The sequence below is a fragment of the Carlito syrichta genome, unplaced genomic scaffold (genome assembly GCF_000164805.1).
Source record: "Carlito syrichta isolate Samal-C Ts95f unplaced genomic scaffold, Tarsius_syrichta-2.0.1 Scaffold305620, whole genome shotgun sequence".
NCBI lineage: Eukaryota > Metazoa > Chordata > Mammalia > Primates > Tarsiidae > Carlito > Carlito syrichta.
Genome location: NW_007249716.1, coordinates 177,946 through 189,146, shown reverse-complemented (window position 1 = coordinate 189,146; position 11,201 = coordinate 177,946). Strand labels below are relative to the sequence as shown.

At 49.7% G+C, this 11,201-nt stretch overlaps 2 protein-coding genes across 4 annotated transcripts in view; both read right to left on the bottom strand.

Moving 5' to 3' along the window:
- Positions 1-2,978, bottom strand: part of E2F2 (E2F transcription factor 2) — a 63,790-nt gene extending 60,812 nt beyond the window's left edge. The window contains exons 1-2 of the mRNA XM_021714315.1: positions 2,814-2,978; positions 2,204-2,383 (exon numbers count right to left, since the gene is read on the bottom strand). Of these exons, the coding sequence (XP_021569990.1) occupies positions 2,204-2,383; positions 2,814-2,978 (345 nt within the window). The remainder of the gene's footprint in view (positions 1-2,203; positions 2,384-2,813) is intronic.
- Positions 2,547-4,439, bottom strand: ID3 (inhibitor of DNA binding 3, HLH protein). 3 transcript variants are annotated; one of them, XM_021714316.1, is made up of 3 exons: positions 3,756-4,439; positions 3,563-3,649; positions 2,547-3,044 (listed from the first exon to the last, which is right to left on the bottom strand). In XM_021714316.1, exons 1-2 carry the CDS (start codon positions 4,053-4,055, stop codon positions 3,590-3,592), a joined length of 360 nt encoding a protein of 119 aa, XP_021569991.1. In that variant the 5' UTR covers positions 4,056-4,439; the 3' UTR covers positions 2,547-3,044; positions 3,563-3,589. The 3 variants fall into 3 exon arrangements, 2 of the variants coding, with proteins under 2 accessions (XP_021569991.1, XP_008060000.1); XM_008061809.2 differs by having other exon boundaries at positions 3,567-3,649; XR_002482184.1 differs by having other exon boundaries at positions 3,567-4,103.
- Positions 4,440-11,201: the final 6,762 nt, after the last annotated feature.

The following is an 11,201-nucleotide window of genomic DNA, read 5'->3' as shown; positions in this document are numbered from 1 at the left end:
GTCTTTCTCCCGGGAGGTCCTGCATGGGAGAGGGGAGTCCTGGAAGCAGCTCTGCGGGAGAGAGAGAGCGACAGGAGGTTTTTAGGGTGTAGCCTGGGGCATGGGGAAGAGCTTGTGGCCACGAGAGGTGAAGAGGCCAGGAAGACAGATAATTGAAGGTTGGCCTGCGCAGCTACAGCTAGAGAGAGCTATAACTGACTTTCTGGAAAGGGCACCATTTCTAGTGTCATAGACACGAATTTTGAATCCCTGCTTTGTTATTTAGGAGCTGTGTGGCCACCGGCGAGTTACTTTGGCTGTTCTGAGTTTGTTTGTTTATTTACAAGGTGAAGTTACTTTCCAAATGTCTATTTCAGAGGTGAGGCGCAGAGTGTATTCGATAATGTGCTGAGACAGTCAGTTAACAGTAACTCTTGTAAGTGGGGAAACCTTGTGGATAACTGAATGTGCGTTGTCTTTTATCTGAACCACAAACCTGCAAGGGAGTTATCCTCATTCTCGTTTCACAGATGAGGAGGAGAGTCGGAGTAGCCCAAGTGTTTCATTCGGAAAGCACCCACTGGGGACCAAGTATGTGCCAGGCTCAGGGAATGGCGAGGAAAAGAGCCGAAAAGTACAGGGGAGAACATGGACTTTGAAGCTCGAAGAAGCTGGTGTTCCTAGTCCCCGCTCTGCCACGTCCTTGCTGTGTGATCTGGATCAAGTTTTTCAGCCTCTCTGAGACTTTCTTTCTAAAACAGGAATGATGATCCCACCTTGCTGGGTTATGGTGAGGATTCAAAAACAATTAAGATTAAATAGAGTCTGGCATCTGGTAGGCACTCCATAGGTGATTATGACAGAAGGCACTTTCCTCTCTCTGGGAGTTTTCTGACCCTAGGGCCAAATTGCTTTCACTCTCTAATGACTAATGGATTGACATGCTGGTCTATCTTTTGTCCTGGCCACCTGAACAGCTCAGTCCTGGGAGTCCTGACAGGCAATTTCCTTGGAATTAGCTTAATAATACCTCGTAGGTGTGTGATGCATTTCAAAGAAGTTTCCCACCATTATCTTCTGTCCAGGGAGGCAGCAGGGCAAGAAAGGAAAGGCTTAGAGAGGGGCCAGGTGCCTCAGAACTACTTCCTCTAGATCAGTTCCCTTTTAAAGATGCAGAAACTGAGCCTCAGGAATGGTAGTCTCTAGCCTGCAGTTATACAGTTATGTGGCTGAACAGAGATTTGCACCCTTGTGCAGCTGTCTCCACAGCCAGCACAGCACACCTAATAATCCAAGGTAGACCCAACCCAGATTGCTCACTTGGTTTGGGGCAAGGGCTCCTCCCATAGGGATGGATGGCTTCCAGGGGGATTGGAGGTCTGCTATTGGTCTGCAGGGTAGTGTATTTTCCAAAGATGGTGTTCATACCTTTCATCAGCTCACCAGAGGAGACCAGGACCCAACACAGGTGAAGAACCACTGGCCAGGCTGGAAGGATGGTTGGCAAAGACAGAGGTTCCCTCCCTCCCCAATGCCCCTGTTCACCCCAGAAGGCTCACCGGGGTTAAGGCATGAAAAGTGATGACGTGACCTGTTTGTTATGAAATATCAAAGTAACTCATGCCAGGGACCAACACACAGATGAGATCATATCATAAACAGGAATCTAGTGAGGCCCAGTGCCTGGTGAAGCCCACCTGGGGAGCCACCAGGTGGGTGGGGAAGGCATGAGTCTTGCCCTCCGCCCCATTCCCAGGCCTGGCCCCGTGGAATTGCCAGTCCCAGGCCTTGCTCCTGTCCACAGTTACTTAGCTAAGGTTCTGAACCCATCTCTACCTCTTAAGGGGCCGCGAGAACCTGGTTCAGACTCACCATCCAATGAGCCCCACTTCCCACATTTCTGAGGCACGCTTACAGAGTAGAATCCTCATGAGATGGTATGGAAACACTCTGGGGCCTCTTCCTTAAATTTTCTGTTCAGGGTCAGCTTACACCTACCTGGTGTTAGAGGGACTAGCCGCAGTACTTCCCAGTCAGCCTCCCAGTTCTTACTGACTTGAGCAAAGAGAAATCCTCTCTTCTTTTTCCGACTTTGGAAGCCCACAAGGAAGTCAGACCAGAAGGCACAAGGGAAATGAAACCAGGCTCAGCAATCAGTTTATTCATATCTGAAATGGGCCTATCATCTGGGCACCAGGTGAGGCAAGCTTGAGGCTCCTCTTACCACATGCCCTGCTAGAAAGGCATTACAAATAGTGACATTGAAGACAGCCACTTGTAGGTCTCGAGGCCTGAAAACTGAGTTCCCAACTTGCATGAGCCCCTCAGCTTGCACCAGTCTCTTGTGGCCTTCCTTCTCTGAGAAATGAGGGGACAAAGCCAGGATTTTTTCTTTGCACCCATTCTTCAATGGACAGGGGACCCCATCATGAACTCTCCTTCAGCTGGGCATTTTTTCATCTCCTTAAGGGAATGAGCAAGCAGGTCTTTCCCAAGCTCCCTAAATCCAGCCACGTGAGGGAGAGCATTAGTACTTAAGCAGAGACGGGTGTCGGATCAAATTTTACACACAAGTGTTTAAAAATCGTTTATTATGCAAAATGTTAACTTTTATAAAAAGTTTAATATACATCGCATTGTTACAGAAAGTCACCTTCCTGCAAAAAAGGTACAAAAGCTATATACTCTATTATAGAGTTCATAAATCAGGGCAAGAGCCTTTCTCCAAGGAGACCAGAAGACCAGCTCTACCGCCGCCTTGGCAGAGTTTGGAAAGCAGCCACTCCTCTCCCCATCCCCCCACCCCCACACACTCTGAAAAGACAGTCCTTAACCTTCGGGGGTGGGGAGGGGGCAGGGTGACCAGCTGGTGGCCAGAGCGAGCTCTGGCTCTTCAGGCCACCCAAGTTCACAGTCCTTCGCTCCCGGGCACCAGGTCCAGCCTCCAGGAAGGGGTTTGGGGAAGTCAAGTGGGCAGGGCGAGGTTGGGGCCCATCCATGCCCTCGGGCTTCCGGCCGGAGAGGGTCCCGGGGTCCCAGGCGGAACGGGCGCCAGCACCTGCGTTCTGGGCGGGGGAGGAAAGACCAGGGAGCAGTCAGTTTCCGCCGAGCGCGCCGAGGCGGGGGCCGTCCGCAGACTGGCCGGCGCCAGGGAGGAAACTTGGTCGCTACCTCCAGCTGATAAGTCCGCGCCCCACGCTGCCCCCACCCAGTTGGCGCCAAAGACCACAGGCGGAGCTCGCGCGGCCCCTCCCCCTTGGAACTGACACTAGTTGGGAGGGGGCTGAGGAAGACACAGCTCCCTTTACAACGCCAAACAGAAAGACTGTTTTATGTGGTCGAACCCGAGCCTGCCTTCCCGGATCTTCGGCCACCGGGGAGAGCAGGGGTGACGCCCGTTTAAGGCTGAGCTGCACATTAGGTAGAAATCGATTCTGCCATTCATTCGATGTGACCATGAGCAAGTCACCTGTCCCTCTCTTGCCTCGGTTTCCCTAACCTGAGGGAGCGACAATCCTTCCAAAGGCCTGCCAGCTCCAGGGTTTGCCCTTTAAACCTCCCTCTCCCCGGGAAGAGGGGACACTCACTTGGAGGTGCCAGGACGGCCGGGTCAGTGGCAGAAGCTCCTTTTGTCGTTGGAGATCACAAGTTCCGGAGCAAGCTCTGCTGTCTGGGAGAGGAGAAAAAGGAAAGAGTTACACAAGGCGATCGGGGAGCTCTGGGAATCCCGCGGCACCCCGGCCCGGCATCAGCCCCGCCCCGGCTCCTACGCGCACCTGGATGGGGAGGTGCGGGCCGTCTGGGGGTCCAGGGGCCGGCTCGGCCAAGACCACCTGCAGGTCGAGGATGTAGTCGATGACGCGCTGCAGGATTTCCACCTGGCTAAGCTGAGTGCCTCTCGGGACTCCGGGTACCAGTTCCCGCAGGCGCGAGTAGCAGTGGTTCATGTCGTCCAGCAGGCTCAGCGGCTCCTCGGCCGCCGGGCCCTTGCCACGGCCCCGCGCAATCGCCAGGCTGCGCTCGGACAGGCAGCACACCGCCTCGTAGCAGCCGCGTACTGGACTCAGCGCCTTCATGCTGTAGAGTGAGGCGGGAGGTGCAGGCAGGGCGAGGAGAGCAACAAGTCCCGCGTGTGGCTGGCAACGCGCGCACGCACGCCGCCGCCCGCTCTTATAGAGCGCGCCTGGAAGGCACGCCCCTTTATTCAAATAGGTCCGCCGCGGCCCCGCCTCCCCCGACCCTGGGCGTTCACTGCCCGCTTAAATTGCAAACAGGCAGCCTCCGGCTGGTCTGACGCCGGAGACCGCCGAGCCGCGGATTCGAAGAATGAGGAAGGGCTGATACTGGGGAGAGGCGGGCCTCTTCGCCAGCAAGGATTTAAAAAATCAGTCAAAACCATTAACCTTAAGAATTTGCCTTTTTCTGGCAGCGTCCCAGATCTGTGAGCTCCCCTGCCAGTCTGTTCTTAGCCCAGCGATGGTTCGAACCCACAGCTCCTCCGAGGTCGTAAATCCCTGAACAGCAAAGAAGCTTTTTTTTTTTTTTTTTTTGCCTTTTTTTTTTTTTCCTTAAGCAAAAGATTTTTCAAGGGAAACTTGTAAGGAATTAGTGCCGCCTTGTTCCCCAATTTGCTGTTCGTCTGACCTCCAGACTCACTGGCGTCAGGAATTATCTTGTGACCAGAGGGAAAAAAAATTAATTGCGGTGAAGCTGAGGTTACAATGAAGAAAACAGATTTGGGCTAGGCGCTGAGATTGCAGAAGGAGGAGGGGAAGGGGGTTTGAGCAAAGAACACTATTTATTTGAGCAACAGGGGAAAAGAAAAAAAAAAGCCAGAGTCCATGCATTTTGCATTAGGAAAAAAAGAGCTCGCACCCTCTTCCCCATGAGTTTAGTGAGGAACCAAATATGTGCCCGGTTGTGCTTGGAATTAGTTTGATTAGGATTGTGGACAGAGTTTTAAATATGGGGGAAAGATGATTTCCTTTTTTTTTTTTTTTTTTTGAGTTGGAGTCTCAGTTGCCCAGACTGGAGTGCAGTGGCTGCTCACAGCCACTGCGGCCTCGACCTGCTGGGCTCTGGCGATCCTTCCACCTCAGCCTTCCAAGTAGGATGATTTCTATATAAATCTTTTTAGGAGCCCCCCCTCATATTGGGTCAGCAAATCTCTTTTAACACTCCACCCACCTCCACTTTCCACACACCTCTGTGCCGAAAACAATGGTAATTTCACCGTTCTATTGTCTCCTTTTTGCTATGGAAAGGCAGGCCACCTGGACTTGATTACTCTTGGCCCTGCTGTAGTAGCTCCAGTTCTATCTGAGAGTCCAGGGAAAGGACCAGAAGGTAGGCGAACGAAGTCCTGCACTGCAACAGGACATTGCGCTCAGTATTCTTTGTCCCCTCCCAAGACTTTTTGGATCTGCAGCTCCAAGATGCTGCTTTCTGTCTTGGAAATGACCAGGTGGGATTCCCCCAATGGTTACTTTATCAATCAGTAAATATTTATGGAGCTTCACATAAAACAGTGGCTCCTGCTTTCAAGAATCTCACAATTTGGAGAGACAAAATTAGCACAGGAAACAATTAAGAGTCCAATGGTGTGTGGCACTGATTAACAGGACAATGGGAGCTCAGAGCAAAGGCCAGTCTCAAAACAGTTACAGTGGAAAGGACACTGGACTGGGAATCGAGTCTTGGGTTCTGACATGCTAGCTCTGCCAGTAATTTGTCATAGAATCTTGAACAAACCCAGGTACCCTGGCTTTAGCTGCCTTGTGAGTAAAATGAGAAGATGGTGCTAAGTGATTATTTGAAATCTATTCCAGCTTTATAACTCCAAGGCTTTGTGAAATTTGGACAGGCAGGTGTGGGATGGCAAAGAGCCCAGAGAAGGGATGTAAGACATGTCCGATGTCACACCACAAGTCATAGCAGAGCCAGTCTGGAAGTTTTGTGCTTGTCCATCATACCACGGGGCTCTGTGACCCTGGAATATTAATGTGTTCAAGGACAGCCTTGTTGGCATAAGAAGAGGAAAATCTGTGAGTAGACAAGACAGCCTATATGTGCTAGAGAAGTCAAGTGCAGTGATTTGGGCATGGGAAGGGAAGATGGTGGCTGTGAGGACTCCTAAGTAGAAGATCCTTTCTTTCCGAATCACACTGCAGCTTGTGCAAAATCATCAAGCCCAGGAGGTTCTAGAAAAATCATGGACTTGAGGGCCAGGCAGATTTACATTTGAATCCCCATTCTTCCCTTTTACTAATTGTGTGAACCTTAAGTCACCACCCTGTGCCTCTATTTTCCCATCTATACAATGGAACTAATTGGATCTACTCATTCAATAAATAGTCAATTAACTGGATGCCTCTTCTCTGCATGGCCCCTGGCATGCTCTCTCCATCCGATCTCTTAGTCTTCTTGGTGCCTGGGGGGCTCAGCATAGGGCCACTAGTGCTGTAAGTGCCCATCCACCCAGATTCTCTTCCTTCCTCCAGTACTACAACAGATCCCTCAGGCTTGTATAGGGCTTTATGATTTGCAAAACACCTTCACATTTATTATATCCCCGGATGCTTCTAGGCTGAAATGCCCACAGGCTATGTGACAGAAGGCAGAAGGATACAGTGGGATTAGCAAGCAGAGAATTCTGTTCTGTCCATGCCAATAACTTGCAGTGTGCCCTTGAACGAATTTCCTTCCTTCCAGGGCCTCGTTTTCTGTTAAAAAAAAAAAAAAAGAAGAAGGGGGGGCCTTTGGGGAGCAAATGATCTTTAACGGCCCCCTCCAATCTAAGATTTAAATTCTGAAAGAAGCAGGTTATGGTTGGGAACACTGAATAGAGTTTAAACCCAAGACACTTCTTTTTTCCCAACAGCGGACTGGAGGGGCTAGCTCAGGCCTTCTGCAACTTGTTTAGCGGTGCCGGGGCCTCAGCCTCTTATTCCAAATGCCTCTGAACTTTCTGTTCCCAGTTCTGCTCCTTTTACCAGCTTTTTCCCCCCTCTTGCATTTTTTATTTTTATGAAAGGATGTCATTAAGGCTTTTGTCTGCGCTGTTTTTGTTTCAGAACTTTTCTCACAATCCTATTTTTTGTTGAGGAATCCGCTCCTTTGCCCAGCTGTGGGTCCCGGTCCCACAGCTGTGTTGATCTAAGACTCAGCCCCAGACAGCCTGGCGCCAGGGTGGGACGTCATGCGTTCACACAGGGATGCGTGTCCCAGGCAACCTTTCCTCGGGCAGTCACCGGCCGGCGACTGCCTTCCCCGCCAATGAGCGTCCGACACTCGAGAAAGGGGCGGGGCTTGCGCCACCTCGACCGCGAGAGGCTTGTGAATTGCAGATGCTGAGAACTTGATAATGTTCCTTGAATTGGGGCCCTTTAAAGTCCTTTTCTTTTAGTTCTTCCTTTGCTTGTGTTTATTCCCTTTCTTCCCACCTTCTCCTTTTAATCTATATATGCGTATAATTTTTCTCTTTCCTTTTGTCTTTTTCTTTTTTTTAACTATCTCCTCCCAGTGTCAGGAATCATTTTGCAAACATTTCCAGGAACTGAATCTTCCTCTGCCAAAAAAAAAAAAAAAAAAGAAAGAAAGAAAAGAAAATTCAGTGTTGTGCTCTCATATTTTGACGAGTTGGCAGAACTATTGTTATACTGTTTTGTCTTAAAGAAATTTTTAAGGAGTGGTAGTACGTCTGAGTTGATTTCAAAGTCAGAGTGATGATGAGAATTGCAGATGTCTTTTTGCCTAAACTGAGCTTCTATCTATCTCGCTATCTATCTTTTCCCCCATTATGTTGTAGATGTGGCAATCTTGGGGACTCAGAATTTCAGTCAAGTTTACTTGGCGTGTCAGGGTGTCACTGTGGCCAGGACCCAGACCTCACCCTCATTTCCCTCCCTTTCCACTCTGCCCACCCCCCATGCAACTCTTATTAGCATTAGGGTGGTCTGCTGTAGCCTCAGAACATTCCCAGATGCTGCATTTGCTAATATGTGCCTGTTTGTACCTGTTTGCTCATAAGGTGCCTACACAGCTGTGCTGAATACTCTACGGCCATACACACATGTCCCTTCTCTTCCCCACATAGCAACTGGAGTCCAGTGCGATACGAGGAAAGCACAGAGGATTCAGAATCAAAACCAGGCTCAAATCCTTGCCCATACTACCTACCTTTTCTCTGCCTTGGTCGCCTCTTCTAGTACATTGAGAGGAAAATAATATCCATCTACCTCACAGCTGGGAGAATCAAAGGGGACAAGGGATGGAGAGTGCTATGGGAACCAATTAGTTATTTTTATGTGCTGTGATGTGATGTAGCCCCTGTTGAGTGGGACAGGTGATACCAGGTGAGTTTAATGGTTCCTGCTGAGGCAGTTCTCAGGAATGTGGGCAACCTAGAGAAGAGGAATGTGGGGAGAATCTGGATCCAAGGCATGAGTCCTTAGAGGAGTGGGAATTTCAGAGGCCTCCAACATGGGCTGCTCTCTATGTACAATTCAGAAGCACTCAGTGCTGCCTCATCCTCATCATCATCATTATCCATTGAGTCCTAACTGTTTGCCAAGTTTTGTTTGCCTTCTCACACATTTTTCTCATTGACTCATTTTATAGACAAGAAGACAGAGGCTCAGAGAGGTTAATATGTTTGCTCAAGGTCTCATAGCTAGTAAGTGGCAAATCTAAGATTTGCACCTAGGTCTGCCTGTCTCCAAAGCTAGTGTCCTTCTGCCCCTATGCTTTTCCTCTTACCCTTCCAAAGGACCTCCCGGGGAGGCAGCTTAGACCTGAGAGGGTTTTATTCTACCAGATAGGGGAACTATTAGGTCGTTTTGAAGTGTTGGGGATTCTAGGGAAAGATGTTTTCTATGCAGAGAGACTCAGAAAGCATTGGAAATTTGTTGGAAATTTAAAGATCTCTTCCCCCATACCTCCCTGTCCATGTGTTAAATGTTTATTCTTTTTTTTGAGTTGGAGTCTCTGTTGCCCAGACTGGAGTGTAGTGGCCGCTCCCAGCCACTGCAGCCTCGACCTGCTGGGCTCCGGCGATCCTTCCGCCTCAGCCTTCCAAGTAGCTGGAACTACAGGCGCGCGCTACCACGCCCGGCTAATTTTTGATTTATTGTAGAGATGAGGTCTCACCAAGTTGCCCAGGCGGGTCTCGAACCCGCGGGCTCAGGCAATCCACTCACCTCAGCCTCCCAAAGTGCTGGGATTACAGGCTGAGCCACCGAGCCCGGCCTAGATGTTTATTCTTGAACGAAGTACAGAATGACTACTCTTGCTTTTAGGAGTCAGCTTCAGAATTGAGTTCCTGCTTCTTTTCATCTACCAACTCCAAGTCGGTCTAGCACTGCCCAGCCACACTACCCTGAAGCTAACTAATACCTTCTCAGCAGGTAGGTGATGACTATGGAATGTCCAAAGGCTAGCTTTGCATCTGGGGTGGAAGGGTGGGCACCCACAGGGAACCAGGAAGGGAATTTATTTTCTGAGGACCTATCATGTGCTCACTGTCTTATAAATTTCACTATCATGTGCTCAGTGCTTTATAAATTTCATCTTGCATAATCTGCCCTAGAGTTTTTATTTTTTGGCAGATATTATGATCATTTTCTAGATGAACATACTTAAGTTCAAAGAGACTGTCCACAGAGCTGGCGGGAAACAAAAACAAAAAAAACATTAGGACTTGAACCCAGATCTGTGGCTCAACCATTGATATGCACAGAGAGAGACAAACATTCAAGCTGCTCACAGTGTTCAGACACAAAAGGACCAGGCCCCTCACGCTAGCATTTCTAGGCTAACGAAGACAGGTAGACAGTCTTTGCCTCATATCTCTGTTAAAGGAAAAGCCTGACATGTCTAGACTTTGGAGAGCATCAATAGACTATGTGGGAATGGAACTGTGACTTAACAAATAGCAAGAGGAAAAGAATTGTGACACTATACAGAGTTTTACTATCTCCAAGGCACTTTTTCATTCACGGTTTCATTGAACACTCCCGACCACCGTACGGGGCATATGGCTCCATATAGCTTTGTAATCGGGTCTTACTTGTTTCCCTGGTCTCAGTATCCCTCACGGCACCTGGCACAGAGGAGGCACTTAGTAAAGATGTACTGAATTAAGTTCTGTTCCACTAATCACTTTCAGGAGACCACTTTGGGGGGCTCTAAAACTCAAATGCAGGTTGTGCTGGATGACACTGTTGCTGTGACCTCCCAGGCATGAAGTTCTTTGCTGCAGGCAAAGAATGCTGCCGACAAAGATGCTGACAGTTGCATTTGGGACCCCACGAATGGGGGTTCAAGAAAGGCCTTAGAAAATTGTTGAGGTCCAGGGCAAAAAAAGATGAAGACAAAGAAAGGCCATGGAAAGCAATGTTCACCCTGCCCAGATATTGCCTTGCGTTGTTGTGGGTCCCAGCAACAGTTCAACAGCTGTGAGGGTGGGGAGGTTGGGAAGGAGAGGGTTCTGGCCCGATTAACCTTACCCTGCTAGTGAGGAAAAGGCTTCCCCACCCCCAACAGGGCCAGGGCTCTGCCATGACCTGAAGATGCAGGGGTTCCAGAAAGCAGAGACAGGCACTGCAGCTCAGAGCGAGTCTCCTGCCGGCCACAGCAGTCCCTGAGTGTAGTCATTACAGTGGCCCAAGCATCAGTGGGTCCACCAATGACAACTTTTGCTGAGGGTTGGCCATAAACCAGACACTATACATATATGATCTCCCTCAGTCTTCATGTAAATTGAGGCTCGGAGAGGTGAAGTCACTTGCCCAAGGTCACACAGGAACTGGGAAGCAGGACAGGGTTGCAGGAGTCCAGAGCTTATGCTTTGAAGCATGACCTGGGTCACCAACTGGAGAGAGAAAAGAATCAAATGTTGGAGAATAGGGATTGTCTCATCAAGACGTTGAGGATGGAATGGGAAGAAAACTCACTGAAAATGCAGTTTGTTCCACAGAACTTTATGGTGTCAAGTGTGTGTGTGGGGGGGTGTGCGTATGTGTGTGCGTCTGAGTAAGTGGGTTCCTCCCGAGTCTGAGCCCCCGGTGACACTGTCTCTCCCTGCGTGCTGTGTCCCGGGCCTGGGTATATGACCCTCTCTGGCACGCGGCCCCTTCTCCACGTGCGTGCTTCTGCATGTGTCCATCTTCCCCCACCTCCGGACCAGGTGCAGAACAGGGCCAAGAGGACAATGGGCTCGAGAG

Excerpts from the sequence above, each read along its gene's own strand:
- ID3 (XM_021714316.1), bottom strand. The coding sequence starts at position 4,055 with ATGAAGGCGCTGAGTCCAGTACGCGGCTGCTACGAGGCGGTGTGCTGC. Across the intron at positions 3,650-3,755 it reads GCCCGCACCTCCCCATCCAG|ACAGCAGAGCTTGCTCCGGA; the intron begins GTGCGCGTAGGA and ends CTCCTCTCCCAG.